At 40.0% G+C, this 16,144-nt stretch overlaps 1 protein-coding gene across 1 annotated transcript in view; it reads right to left on the reverse strand.

The window, feature by feature from the left end:
- CNTNAP4 (contactin associated protein family member 4) overlaps positions 1–16,144 on the reverse strand; it is a 283,814-nt gene that overhangs the window by 180,694 nt on the left and 86,976 nt on the right. The window contains exon 3 of the mRNA XM_056848494.1: positions 10,400–10,593. Coding sequence (XP_056704472.1) covers positions 10,400–10,593 — 194 coding nt within the window. The remainder of the gene's footprint in view (positions 1–10,399; positions 10,594–16,144) is intronic.

Genomic DNA, 16,144 nt, shown 5'->3' on the forward strand with positions numbered 1-16,144 from the left:
CAGGTTTCCAATACACAAACCAGAATGGATACCCAGTTTGAGTAACACACAGGAAAACATGGCTTGGGATGCTCATAAAAATCTTATAATATTTAGAATGTTTTATGCACCCACAACATGATATGAAAGGCAGCATAGTAGCCTATCAGCCACATGTACCAGCAGAGACCAGTATCTTTACAACATCCTATAGATTCATGGATTGCAAACTAGTCTTAAAGTCTTCACAGTTAAAAGATTCTTAACATCCTTAACAGGACAGCTGTTATAGAAATTAGGGCTTTACCATGCAAGAAAACACACTGTATTGACTTTCTGAGCTTTTGAATGTGGAAGAGTTTCTTAAATATAGACTGAGCTTTTGAAATGTGGGATTTATTTTGGATTGTATGAACTTTCCATGCTCAAGAGCTAGGTGGGTGATTTCATTCTATTCTGTCTCCTTAGAAGCACCATTATATTTTGATACATTTTATTTACAAGCCTCACCCAATCATCAGCAGAAGATTATCAGGACGTTACAAGAGGCTGTGGGGGAAATGGAAGATATGGAAATATCTGCTTCTGTAAGCTAAAAGCACATAGAATCCAACCCTTTATATTTAGGGGTGTGCAAAACAAAAAATTCAGGAAAATTTAGATTTGAGTATATTGGATCTGAATTTTTCAGGATTCCTGAATTTCCCCACATATCCATACCAGTATGAGTTTTTTTCCCATTTTCTTTGCAGGAATCCAAAAAAATCCAGCTCCATTATATGGGGAATCTTTGTGGGGCTGTAGGGGGCTGTTATTTAAGGCAGAGGCACCAAATTCTCAGCATAGCTGCTGTTGACTCTCCTTACAAGAACACCCAGGTTTGGTGAAGATTGGATCAGGGGGTCTAATTCTCAGCTGTGACATAGCTCAATGTTATTTCCATGAAGGTCCTTTGCAGGGCTCTCTTTTTTAAGATAGAGGCACCAAATTTGCTGCATAGCTACTGGTAACTAGGGTTGTGCAGCAAAAAAAAAATAATGCAGTAAATTTCGGGTTTGGGTTTATTGGGCCTGCTTTTTTCTTTCTTTCAGTAAACCAATAAGCCAAATACCCATACCAGTGAATATCGGTATTCTGCTTATTTTCAGGTTTACCAAAAAATTCAGGTCCATTGTAGTCTATGGGGATTTTTTTGAAGCTCCTGTGGGGGCATTTTTGGAGGTAGAGTCCCCAAATGTCTAGCGTATCTGCAAGGGACTCCTTGGCTGGTCACCAAAGTTTGGGGAACTTTGGGATGGGGGGCAATTTTATGGGCCCAGAAAGGGGTCGCCCCATCCTTCAGGCATTTGTGAGCCGAGCTGTCCATCAGTTTTTAGGTTCAGAAGTTCAGCATTGCTGAGGACTGGTGGAAAGAGCCGATTGACAGGCTAATGCCTCAAAGTCTGGGGGCTCCCTTCAAATCTGGGGCACATAGCATGATGTCCATGCAAATTAGCTTCCAAACTGAGAAAACTGGCTTAAATTCAAGAAAAATAAGGCACAGAAAACATTTTTTTGGTGGCAAATGACATCCTGTGAACAGTCCTTTATTATGGTAATCAAAAATCTGATTTCAAGAGATGGTCACAGTGCAGGGAAACAAAGCCTCTACTCAGGGTGACCTTCAGTTTGACAGCGGTTTTTTTGGGGGGTTGTGATATTGGAGCCAGCCAAAGTCATGACCAAGGCAGCCTTTGTGAAGGAGATTGCTCATCCGTGCAGGTTAGCAGTCTTCGTCAGAAGCCCAATGAGCAGCTGAAGAAGCTGGCGTTTTTTAGTTAGAGGGTATATCCCTCCGGACGGGACTGGGTAAGCTGAGCCCTCTCTTTTAAAGTGCAGATCAGCTCATTGTCAGTTGGTCAGACCAAGTTGGCTCCAATTACATGACTCCTATCTCAAAAGTGCATCTGAGCCAAGGTGAATAGCCAAACCCAAAAAAGCCAAATATTTATTTGGGTTTTTTGGGAATCACCTATTTGGCTTTGGGGAGATCCCCAGATTTTGGCATTCAGTAAAACCAAAGCCTGAATATTGCTGAAACGGCTAATTTCAGGATTATTTTCAGTTTGGCTGTATTGATATACACAATCCTACTGGTGACTCTTCTTACAAGAACCCTCAAGCTTGGTATCGGTTCAGCTTTTCCAAGTGTACAACCCTAATACACTATTTCTCACAGAGTGTATATATATACCAGTCTCCTGAAATTTGAGCTGTTATTTGCAAGGAGCCTGAAGTATAGCTTACAATGAAACTACTTAGCTAAGATTTGGGGCTTTCAGATTAGATTCTGGGTCAACCTGCCTTGCACAGATGTACTTTGATGCTAACTGTTGACAGAGGCGTATTCTCAATCACACCTTTTCCAGTTTCGGGATCTGCTTGTATAAATAACTTGTAGCTGTTTAAATCTCATTTTAATTTTGATGGTGTATAGCTAATTGTTGCCCAATCTATAAATTAAGGGAGGGTGCTTGGTGCAAGAGAAATACAAGAGAAGGAAACTAGTGCCAGAGAAAGAAAACTATAGTGTACTTTCTACCAAACTGGCTATGCAGAGTCAGTGTTCCTTAGGAAGTTACGGAAACTTTCAGGATTCTAAAGGGGTTTTTTAGTTGTAAAATATGCTTTTCATGAACCTCTGTAGAATGGAGTTGCCAGCACTGGGCTGGACAACTTTGACACTTGTGGTGGATAATATGAACAGAAACTGGTTCATGGGGTTGACCTTGGAATTTGGTTCATTTCATTCTTAAGGTCATTACCATGTGTACTAGTTAATTGACTGGCCACTGTGTGGATAACAAAAGCCTTACAATGGAATATTTATAGAAGGTAGGATCTCTACAAACCTAGTGGTGGGGATAAACACCCGAGGTCTGACACTCTTATTTGTTTATTTACTTCATTTAGATCCTGCCTTTCTCCCCAGTGGGGACCCAAAGTGGATTACATCATTGTCTCACCTCCATTTTATCATTGCAATAACCCTATGATGTAGGTTGGGGAGGGAAGGCGGCATGGTATAGTCTAATCTTGTCAGATCTTGAAAGCTAATCAGGGTCAGTATGTGGAAGGGAGACCACCAAAGAAGACTCTGCAGAGGAAGGCAATGGCAAACCAACTCTGCTTCTCACTTGCCTTAAAAAGCCCTTTGCTGGGGTCACCATAAGTTGGCTGTGACTTGATGGCACTTTATACAACACACATATGAGGTAGGTTAGGCTAAAAGTGTATGACTGGCCCAAGGTCACTCAGCAAGCTTCCATAGCAGAGTTGGTCTCCCAGATCTGATGTTCTAACCACAACACACCACTGCCTCTCACTCTAGCCATTATACATACTACCCCTTGGTTCGAGAGCATCACCAATAGCTCACAGGTATAGTATATGGAATATCTGTAGACCTCTGGGGCTTCATTTCAGTTTACATGACAGCCAAGTTCAGTAATATATCTTGTACATATTATGCATGTGTCATCAAGTAGCAAACAACCCCAGCAAGGGGCTTTCAAGGCAAGCGAGAAGCAAAAGTGGTTGGCTATTAACTTCCTCTGCAGAGCCTTTCTTGATGGTCTCCCATCCAAGTACCGACCCTGGTTAGCTTCTGAGATCTGCTGTTTCCCTCCCCTTCTACATATTATAAACCAGTGTTTGCTGCAATGCTGTTCTAAGTGCATTTTTATTCTTATTTAAGTGGACAATATGTTTTATCAGTTGATTAGTTATCATCAATAACATCATCTTTATTGAGAATAATAATAATTATTGTACTTGGTGCATATGTTAGTAATGTACAACATTCAAGGCACGTCACATATATTATCTCAGTAAACTAAACAGCAATATTAGATAGACCAATGCTGTTATTCATATTGGTCCTCCCATTGCAGCCTTGGATTTACTTATCAACAAGAATTAACTATGACACAAGTGGATTTTTCTTAATCAAGTACAACTTTGACATATAATTATTCTACCCTTTCAACAGTTGCCAAATATGCAAATATCACTCAAAATTATAAAAAGGTACTCTTAAAATTATTTGCACATCCAGTGGATGGAGTGACACCTTGTGAGAGACGTGCTTCAAAAGAGAATTTCAAATATGGGCACAAAACAGATAATAAGGGCTTAGGGGATATGTTGGTTAATACTTACCCGATTACTATCATGCAACCCACCCATCCTCTGAAGTCCCATGGCCAACATGAGGAATTTATATCAGAATATGTGTGGTGAAGGGGCTTCACTTGTACCATTTTCACATCCTGATACTGTCCAAGGGAGTCAGTATTTGCTCCATTGCAAAAACATCCCAACAAAACAAAACAAAACCAAGGACTGTGTGATATGTGAATTGGCAAAATATTCATAAGCCCCCTGTGAATAACTTCTAGTCTGTAATAACGTCTGTTCTTTTAAACTGAGCTTGCCACTGGATATAGTTGCCTTCTGCATAGTTCATTCATTAAAGTTATTGATTAGGATAGGAAAGCCCCCTTTTTGCCTCCCTGGAAATTGGGGGAGAGGAGTCCAATAACACAGGACAGATAACTTGACAGCTTTCTGGATCAGTGCCATTGATACGAAGAAGAGTGTAATTGGTAGACTCTCAAGGCAAGTATGACATATTCAAGGACTGAAAACACTAGAGAATTGGTAATACACTAAAACAAAGCTTGTAATTGCTTCAGTATTTGGAGATAATTTATCACCAAAATAAAAATTGAATAAGCAAGAATGTGCTTGTAGAGGCATTTTATCACTATACTCCGATCATGGCCTGTACACCTATCTGGAAATTTTCTACATACACAGCAACATATTACATTGACCTCATTATTCTCAAAGAGACAGCTTTCATTCCCAATGCCCCTGATTACCTTGGAAGCAATATAATTGTGGTGAGAAAGAATGCACTGATATGTTTGACTTATGAACTTTTAATTCCTTTAAAGCATTCACTTCTATAAACTGCAGAACAAGGTGGACTTAGATACACATTATAGCCTTTGTTGTCAAAATCTCAATTCCCTGACTGACACGAGTTGCCTGAATATAAATTACCTCAGTCTTTACTGTGAGATTAAATGACTGCTTCGTCAGTCATGCTTCCCTGTATCCGTAATTTCCTTAATATTGATTCAAGTAAACTTATAGAGTCAACATATTGTAGAACTTTCACAAAAAACACAATAGTAAAATATATTCAGTCCTAAAATATTTTAATCCTAAATATGAACTAGATATTTAGCAAGTTAACTACTTCAGCAAAGTAACTGGTTGGAGGAGTGTGATATTTAATAGGCATTTTTAAGTGTGCTGTTTTAACATTTGCATCTTAAATTCTAATCAAGTCAGTTTTATGTATTTAGTCTGCTTTCCCCTCAGGTTATCTTCAAAAAGAATATCAGCTTGTACAGTACTCTGTGACTGTTCCACAGTTGTATAAAAACAAGAGTATGAGCAAAATAATGAGCATAACCCAGTCAAGTTTGAACACTTTCAGCTAGTGATGGGAGCAGAGTGGAAAATCTAAAAACTTGTAAATGCCTAACCATGCGATCCTGAAGGAGTGGACTGAAACCCCATAGGAGCCGGTATGACCCCGCACCAGCCTAAGTGCCTGTTTAACCTGGGATAATGGGCCCTTACGCTGTCCCGGCTGGCACACTCACACACGGGCATCTGGGAGGCGCAGAGCTGCACTGGCCTCCACCACCAGTGCAGCCACGCCAGGAGTGAAATTTCAGAAGAGGCAGCAAGTGCTAGTGTGGGGAGGGGGGGCATTCCCATGGCATTCCTGGGGAAGGAGCTGATGATCCTTGGGGTAGGAAATATAGAGGTTTTTTGGCCGAATCCAAACCGAGCCAAAAAGATTTTTCAACAGCCCTAACTGTAGTATCTCCTGATGTGTAAACTTTATCAGTAAATAAATCCATACAGAAACTAAATTTCACTTTATGAAAAGTTGTTTACACAATTTATCAGTTAGATAGGGACAGGTGAAACAGCAATGTAGAAAAGTTTGTAAGTCAGAGAAGAGAGAGAGAGAGAGAGAGAGAGAGAGAGAGAGAGAAGAGTTTGCAGATGACAGCAAATTATTTATAAGGAACAAAATCCCAAACTGACTGTATTTTTCTTTTAATTTCCAAACTGTTGTATCCCTTCCTTGAATCATCCACCAATTTCTTTAAAACCTTAATCTCTCTCATAACAGTCTAACACCCTGTGAGAAGCATAAGCAGACCACTCTGAATCACCAGCACAGCAAAAGAACAATGTGCTAGTAACTGCAGATCAGGGGGGAAAGCTACTTAATCTCATAATCCTGAACAACAGGCATCAAGACTCTTTTTTCTCTCTTGAAATAGGTCTGTAACTTGATTATGTCTGGCAGCTACAATTTTTGTCCCTCATCTTAAACAGCAGTTATGATTCTGTCACAGTGCAAAACAGCTTACTTGAACCATCAAACTGAGTCAAGCTAGCTATCATGGTTTGCCCCATTTCCCTGGAGCAGACTCTTCAGATGATGAGGAGTCTTTCTGGTACCCTGAAAACTCCGAAGTGCTGGCCCTTCTGAGTGCTCCATGGAAGACCCTATGATCCTGCCACAGCAACCAATTGTGGATTTCATCTCCAGTGAGCCAACAGACCGGGAACCAACTGGAAAGCCCTGCACCCCATTGGCAGCTGCTGATGATCTGGAGCCATTGCAGGAGCCCTGCCAAGGTCCCACACCCACAAAGGTCCCCCCAGAACCTTGGGATCAGAGATGAAGGAGGACCAGGGCAGAGACAGGGATCTGATGAAGGAATACATGACAAGCAGCCCACAGTCTGCCTCTTTCCAGTCTGTCCCAGGAAAGAGATGATGTGTAGTAGCTCTTGGCAGGAGCCAGGACTTTGATAAGGTCATTGGAAAGAGCAAGGATCCCAGCTTCTTATAGAAGCCTGCAGAAGCTTGGAAGCTTTGCTGGTTCAACAGCTCCCATAAGGCTTGCACTCATTGCCTTGGCTTCTGCTTGCTTGCCTCCATACCCTCCCATGTGCCTATTCTGCCCTAGTCTTGCCTACCTTGTACTTGCCAGGCCTCTGGCCTGCTGCTCACCTTGATTCCTGCCACCTGACTGTCTGCCTGGCATCCTCAGGAAGACTGCTGCTTGTCAGCTACAAACTAGAACACCAGTAGATTTACAAAAATATTTCACACCTCTAATGAAGTGTGTCATATAGGGAAGAGCTATTTCTAATATTGTATCTCTGAGAATATAGTTGAAGAAATTATTTTAACAAATATTTATTTATTTAGAACATTTTTGTGCTTCTTCTCCCCCCTTTCTGAGGTGGCTTACAAAATAAAAATAATAATAACATTAAAATATATTCATTAAAATCCATCATTAAAAAAGCCCCAGCAAAATATAAAAACATAGATCACAAAAATAGACCACAGAACTCTTAAAACAGTTTCCAGGCTAAAATAATGTTTTAAAAATCAACCTGTTAATTAAAAACGTGGGTTAATAGAAATGTTTTAACCTGGTGCCTAAAAGAAAGCAATGTAAGCACCAGGCAAACCTCAAGGAGAAAGGTGTCATTACCAAAAAGGTGCTACTACTGAAAAAGCCCGGTCTCTGGCTGACATCTCACTTCTGACAACAGGGGCACAGAGAGCGGGGCTTGTGAGGCAGACCTTAACTGGGGGGCTGGACAATAATCATCTCCACTGTTCAAAGAAATACTTCTTCGACAAAACTAGAAGCAAAATCATTATTTATTTATTGGTTCTTGTAGGTTATCCGGGCTGTGTAACCGTGGTCTTGGAATTTTCTTTCCTGACGTTTCGCCAGCATCTGTGGCAGGCATCTTCAGAGTAGTAACACTGAAGGACAGTGTCTCTCAGTGTCAAGTGTGTAGGAAGAGTCAGAGAGGGGTTGGGTTTGAGCTGAGTACTGTCCTGCAGACGTAATGTGCTAATCATTGTCCTGTAAGTATCAAGATAATGTACTAATGAGGGTGTGGCATGTTAATATGGAAGCATTGTATCCTGAAATGATCTGGTAATGTGTGAAATCCAAAGCTAATCTGCATGGCTATTGTTGACTGTAGCCTTTGTTAGTCTGGAGGTTTTTCAGGGCAGGAAGCCAAGCCTTATTCATTCTTAAACTCTCTTCTTTTCTGTTAAAGTTGTGCTGATGTTTATGAATTTCAATGGCTTCTCTGTGCAATCTGACAAAATAGTTGGTAGAATTGTCCAGTCTTTCAGTGTCTTGGAATAAGACCCTGTGTCCTGTTTGTGTCAGTCCATGTTCAGCCACTGCTGATTTCTCAGGTTGGCCAAGTTTGCAGTATCCTTCATGTTCTTTTATCCTTGTTTGTATGCTGCGTTTTGTGGTCCCGATGTAAACTTCTCCACAGTGACTGTATTCCATATTAACATACCACACTCTCATTAGTACATTATCTTGATACTTACAGGACAATGATTAGCACATTACGTCTGCAGGACAGTACTCAGCTCAAACCCAACCCCTCTCTGACTCTTCCTACACACTTGACACTGAGAGACACTGTCCTTCAGTGTTACTACTCTGAAGATGCCTGCCACAGTTGCTGGCGAAACGTCAGGAAAGAAAATTCCAAGACCACGGTTACACAGCCCGGATAACCTACAAGAACCAATAAACTCTGACCGTGAAAGCCTTCGACAATATTATTTATTTATATCCCACTTTTCACCCAATCAACAGGACTCAAAGCAGCTTAAAAACTAATATGAGTTTTAAATCTAATATAAGGAATAACAGAAGCTTGTCCAAAAATATGCACTTTAATATTAATTACAGCTGTTTCACTAGCAAATGGTAAACTGATCAAAAGTATAGTAAGCTGAAAAAATACAGAGTATGGTCTCAAGAATTATAGACTGGTAAATACTTTGCCATTATATTTAATAGCTGATGGAACCGTTAAGGGCAATATCACTAAGTACAAATAAGAATAAAAGATAAAACTAACCCTTAGCTGTTAAAGAAAAAACAATTCCTGTCAAATGTTTGAAGGATGCCCTGCAAAAATTTATATATTCTAGCAAATATATCAGATTTATGTATTCCAAAAACTGCCAACATTTATTGTCTGAAATTGACAAATACGAACTTTATGTAATAAAGTTTAGAATACCATTTTCAGAAAACCAAAATTAAATGCAAACATTTTCTTTTTAATAATAATAGTGATAACAGCTATTTCATGCAAAATGCAAAGCTGTCTAGCCTAAGATATGTATATGCTTATCCTTTCCTTGCTTATAAAATTAAGACCTTTTTCCCTGTGATATTTCATGAAAATATTTGATATCGCTTTATCCAACCATCCATGGATAATACACAGATAGAAAGTTAATTTTACTTGCTTTTCCGAAATTCTGAAGCTGAATATCTTTCAGAAGCAAATTTGACCAGCATTTGGTGGTCATTGGTAAGCCAATTCAGGTAGTGCTTTCAATATCTATCATGATTCTTGTTTTATGACACTTCTTCAATCCAAATAAATAATTATACCCTCTTATTTCAGGTTGTAACCTTTTGATCTTTTGACTCTATTTTTAATCTCACTTTGATCTCCTTGGTTGAATTTTATATTTTATTTGTAATAATTTAATTTTGTTTTATTATCATCGTTCAATTTTTTTGTATCCATTATCTTTAAAAAGTTGTTCTGAAATCTCTCTTGAAGCTGGTTTTATTATGTAAGCTGATTATGTAAACTACTCAATAAATCCATTGGATCATAAATTGATCTGATCAGTAACAGAATATATATGGCATAAGGAAACTAGACACACATTAACACAATTAATTTCAAAGGCATGCAAAGTTGATTGATTATGTGCTATTAATAGGCCTTGGGACTGCCATATTTATGAACCAATATCCAGTAAATTGGCTTATTCAAAACATCTCAGTTAAACATGAATAAAAACTCAGTACAGTCACTAAATATTAGGGGGAATTACACTGAGGTGCAATATTCCCATGCGAGCTGAGTTAATACAAGCACACTTAAAGTGATTATCATGTCGCATACATTATTGTAGCACAAAAAAAAAAAAAAAACACCAGATCAAAACTAGTAGCTATGTTAACTACAGGGGAGGCTGCAGTGAAGAGGGACCATTGGGTAAAACTGTCTCTTCCAGTAATAGTAGTAAATCTGTCTCTTCCAGTACGCCATAGTAGACAGTCTTTACTAATCCCCTAAAGGATTCAACCCCTACTACTTAAATGTATATAATTTAACTTAATTAAATACATTTTGGCAATGTACAAATATAATATGTCCGTGTACTGAAAACAAGATACCCAACATACCCAAATGCTTTCTTCTTGACAATATTGCTTCCAGTTTCTTCCACTGTCACTAAACATCAGGAGGTAGCTTGTTACCCAGTCAGAACTCCCATATCCACCTTGGGTAGCAACAGCAGTGATTTCAGTTCTTTCACCAAGATCGATCTGAAGCCATTGATATTTATTTGACACAAATGGAGTCCAGCCACCAGCACCTTTAGAGGTGAAGAAAAAGCAGGGGGGAAAGACAGAGATTAATACAGAGAGGAAATATAGTAGCAGCCACAAAAAACAGGAGTGTAGTGACACCTTATGAGAGTAGCAACAATTATTCAACCATAGGTTTTTGTGAATCAGGGCTCCCTTTCTCAGATGCATGACGTATTCATCCAATGTGTTTGTAAAGTGCCGACAAGTCGTACTCAACTTATGGCGACTCCTCATGGGGTTTTCAAGGCAAGAGACTAACAGAGGTGGTGAGCCAGGGCCTTACTCTGCCCATCCAAATACTAACCAGGGCTGACCCTGCTTAACTTCTGAGATCTGATGAGATTGGGCTAGCCTGGGCATTCATCCATTAGCCATAAGTATTTATAGTCAAAACTGCAAACAGAAAAGTGGGAGGGGGGAAAGAGACCAATTTAAAACAATATTAAATCAAAAGAATAACGATGATGACTGGGAAAGGCTGGGCCAATCATTACTAGAGAGAGTCTTTCTTTGTCCTTGTCATGAACATGAGTGGTCTGGCTCCTGATAGGTGGCTCATTTGAGACAAAGCTGTCTCCTGGCATATATTTTGTCATCCTAATAGATTCATGTAAACTAAAGACATCACATTATTATCTTGATTGCTTATGTTCTGAGTGACAACCATTAGTATGTTGATTTTGCAGATTAACAGTGCAACCAAGAATTTTCATAACTGAAATAACTGCTGCTTCTAAATTTAACAAAAACCTCCCATCTCCCAACACATAGAAGTACATACATATGCATGAGCCTGCACAAAGTAAAACAAACAAACAAAAAGAGGCGACAAGTTGTTTTTGTATGTTTCTGTTAATATACATTATGTCAGTGACAGATAACAGATTTGTCAAAAACTACTCTGTCCAATAGCAACCCTCATGGTTCGGGGATTATAGGTACCATAATCAAGCCACTCACTGTCCAGGGAGGGGACTCCCAAACTATACCAAGGAATAATAATTTGTAGAAAGTGTAAAGGGGGGGGGGGGAGGAAGTACTGTCACAATGACCCAGTAACCACTGTATTGACTTCCAGAAAGCGTTAAATGATGTTTAGAGGGTTGGTTTTATTTGATCGACTGCTTGATGGTATGCCAATAAAGGTATTGAAATTTGACTTCCAGAAAGCATGAAATGAGGAAAGCAGTTGAGAATGAGTAAAGGTGAATAAATAAATATGGGAAGGAAAGGGAAATTAGCTGACTTCAATATCTTAAATATCCCTTAAATATCTTAAGTATTTAAGTGGATCATAATGCACAGCCACACATGCCCTAACTCCAAACCAGTCCAGGATTCCACTCTGAAGATGGATGGGTCCTGGCTTGGAGGAAGACATCTCTTCTGATCCTATTTAATCCCACCCTTCATTGATTCTTTAAACTGCAAAGGGAGCCCAAGTCCTAATAGTTTATAGTATGCTGGAATTAGGGTTGCCAACCTCCAGGTAGTAGCTGGAGATCTCCTGCTATTACAACTGATCTCCAGCTGATAGAGATCAGTTCACCTGGAGAAAATGGCCACTTTTGCAATTGGACTCTATGGCATTGAAGTCTTCCTCCCCAATCCCCGCCCTCCTCAGGCTCTGCCCCAGAAACCTCCTGCCAGTGGTGAAGAGGGACCTGGCAACGCTAGCTGGTATGGAAAGTTTAAATTAGGACTGACAGATGCATACCATGAGGCCAACATGTCTTGGACCATCCCTCACATTGTTATCAATTAGGTTTAGGGCTAGATGAGCAGTTTCTTGCCCCTCCCCTAATGAGGCTATATTAAAAGCTAAGAGAATATTACTCCAAATTTAGTCCTATTGTCATGATTTTTTAAGTATCAGTCACAGGAAGTGTAGATACTGATATGTAAACAAACTTTGACACAGAAAGTGCTTGAGGTCTGTCTCCACACAAATGCCAATGATGCTTTTAAGATTTTGTGCTTTTAAAAAAGATTGGGTTGGAGTAATAGCACAAAAGTGTTTAAAAACGTTCCAGGGGTATGCTGCCGTTTGAAGCCCATACAGAAATGGAAAACCCTGGGAGAAAGCGGGGGGAAACTAGAGAATCCAATGAAGGTCAGGTACCCAAAAGGTCACAAAAACAGATGAATTAGTGTCACATCTATTCAATTAGAGCAACCATGCAACACACACACCCCAGAAAACATTTTATTTGGTGTAAGCCCCACTGAACAGACCAGAATAAGGTTGCCAGCCTCCAGGTTTGGGCTGGAGTTCTCCAGAATTACAACAGATCTCCAAACCACAGAGATTGATTTCCCTGGAGAATATAGCGGTTTCCGAGGGTGGCTTCTTTGGCATCATATCCCTGCTGAGCTCCCCCATCTCCCCAAATTCTCCCTTCCCCAAGCTATGCACCAAAATCTCCAGGAATTTCCCAGCTCAGAGCTGACAACCCTAGACTTGAGTGGAATTCTTAGTAGACCTGTTCATGAGTTCTTTCTAAATCTCTTAAGTATGCTGTAGGGTTGTAACATTAACAACTTGGTTTGACATAAAGGATTTATTTATTTTTTAAAAAAGGAAGATATTTCATCTCCAAAATATGACACAAGGCTTTCTTTTACAGAAGTAATTACATTGCTACTTAGTCTATCATGTTCCCCTTGAGTGTGCTCTGCTCATTTACATCAAAGTGTCATAATAATTCAGAGAGAGTATGAGTCAGCAAGTAAAGGAAGAAGCATTTGCATATCATGCATTCAAATCCAAAAATATGTAATTAAAGGTGCAGATTGATTGTACTGCCAATGTTTTGAAGGTAATTTTAAATATATTTAAGGGCAGTTTAGGACTCCTCAGAGATTTATCATGTCCACTACAAAGAATGACATGATTAGGTTTATTACTGCATCCAGGCTATTTATATTTAATCTCCCACTCCTCAATAAGTGGTTTAAATGTAGCCAACAGTCGGTGACTCATATTTTATGGAGCTTCCTGTAACACAAGCTTTGATCACATCTGGAAGTCATGCTATATTTATAGGCGCCCATGTGAAGACCCACAAACTAAACTGCCAACAATGGCAGACAGAGCTCCATGAGTATGTAATGTACATTCCCCTTCCCTAACTGGTCTGTGCAGTACTTTCTTTCAGCATTCAAATAATATTAGCTAGATCAGGGTGACTGAGTTTTAGAGAAATTAATAAAGCAACAGTAGGGGCTTAAATAATTGTTCAATCAATTAACACAGCCCAAACAATGAACAACTTTCTTATAACCATAAATAACACCTCTCAGCTTGATGTTTATTAATGACATCACTTAAAGTAGTTTTATTGCTGCCTTTGCTTTATGTGTCTGGGTTTTAGTGGAGGTGGGAATAGGTACCACTGCTTGTCTGTTTCTGGAAGTGGGACAAATGGTGGCAGGAAAGAGAGTAGCCAGGGAAGGAGGTCTGAAATATGATGCCTGTTCTGTTTGGATCTCCCTCTCTCTCTCTCTCTCTCATCCAGCAGCATCTTGACTGTTTTGTCAGCAAACTGTTGGATCTGAAGGTGCTGTTGCTGAATGCCAAGGAAGTCTGTAGTAATATATTAATTTTCCAAAAGGTGAGATGACATGCAATGTGAGCAATAATAAACTGAGTTCTCCCAACTGTGTCCAGCAGGTTTCTTGGGACGCCATCAACCTCAGCTTGAACGTTATGGACAGGGAGTCCCCATAGTCTTTCACAATCTCATTGACCTCTCCAGTTTCTTTTTCATGTTCAGTTTTGAAAACATCTGGTATTGGACATTTAGGTCAGATTGGGGATTCTGTAGAGCCCAAGTCCCTGCCTAACAACTTTCCCTCCTTAGCTATTGGAAGTGATCTTAGATTAGTATTGAGAAATCTGAGTTTTAGTCTTTGGGAACTGACATCTTGTTGAGACCTCTATAACTGAGCTGCTCAGGACATGATGGTTGCATGACAACTGTAGGGGATCTCCAAAATCATCTTAGTCTCCAAACATGTGGCTGGTCATATGCTACATTTGGCCCACAATGACAATATATGAAAACATTAAAGAATTACAGGGGGCATATTCCTACATCTGATCTGAATTATGAGAGGATTTTTATATCATGCCTCTGATGATGATAAGGAGGCCCATGGCATAGAGTGGTAAGCTGCAGTACTGCAGTCAAAGCTCTGCTCATGACCTAAGTTTGATCCCGACAGAAGTCAGTTTCAGGTAGCTGCTCAAGGTTAAGGTAGCTTCCATCCTTCCAAGTTCAGTAAAATGAGTACCCATCTTGGTGGGGGTAAAGTGTAGATGACTGAGGAAGGCAATGGAAACATCGTCGTAAACATTGTTTGCCGAGTAAACATTGTGATGTGACATCACCCCATGGGTCAGTAATGATGGGGTGTTTGCACAGGGGACTACCTTTACCTTTTACCTGATGATATTGGCTCAAAAATATGTTACTGTGTTACTGGATTGGGGGAGGACATGACCCAGAAACAGATTATCCCCTGTTCTGAATGGAGTTGCATTCCCCTTAAAGGAACAGGTTCATAGCTTGGGGGTGCTCCTGGACCCAGGTTTTGTGTTGGATAGAACGTTGACAGTCGTGGCCAGAGGTGCCTTTCACCAGTTTTGGCTAGTGAGCTGAAGCCCTTCCTGGGCAGGAAAGATCTTGCCATTCTGTTGCATTCCCTGGTAACATCTAGATTAAATTACTGCAATGCAATCAATGTGGGGCTGCCCTTGAATACTATCCAGAAGCTACAGTTGGTACAGAATGCTGCAGCCAGAATATTGACTCGAATGGATTGTAGGAACCATATCACTCCAGTCTTGTTCCATCTAGATTGGCTTCCAATTTGTTTCCTGCCTCAATTCATGGGCCTGGTATTGACCTTTAAAACCCTGTGTGGCCTGGGAACAACATAACTTAAGGACTGCCTCCTCCCATATGAACTTACCTGTACACTCCAGTCATCTTTGAAGGCCTTGCTTCAGCTGTCTCCGCCCTCTAAAGCTAGATGAGTAGTAACCTGAGCAAGGTCTTTTAGCGACATGGCACCAAAACATTGGAACTCCCTCCCCAGGGAGATTCATCTGACTCTCTCTACTGGTGTTTTTTGCCAGTAGGTGAAGCCTTTTTTTGTATCATTTGGCATACCCCCGATAATAGTTACTGGCCCTCCTTCTAGTGTTGTTTGTTTATGTGTTTTATTGAATTATTTTATAATTTTTAACTGTATTTTAACTGTTTACATGCTTTAATTGTTTTTTTTTATGTTCATTGCCTTGTGGACCCTAATTGGATGGAAAGGTGAAGTTTCCCCCGCCTGAGACCGTGCCCTCCTATGTGAGCTTGCTGACAATCCCAGGCCATAGACGTGCCTTTATGCTTGCCAGACTAAATGCTTATCCAACTGCAGAGTTGTCAGGTTGTTTTGCAAAAATTCCCTATTCGGATCGAGTTTGTGAATGTAAATCTGGAGATATTGGGACTCTGCACCATCTTTTATTGTTTTGTCAGCACTGGTCAGCTCCTA

This window comes from Euleptes europaea, chromosome 4 (assembly GCF_029931775.1).
Source record: "Euleptes europaea isolate rEulEur1 chromosome 4, rEulEur1.hap1, whole genome shotgun sequence".
NCBI lineage: Eukaryota > Metazoa > Chordata > Lepidosauria > Squamata > Sphaerodactylidae > Euleptes > Euleptes europaea.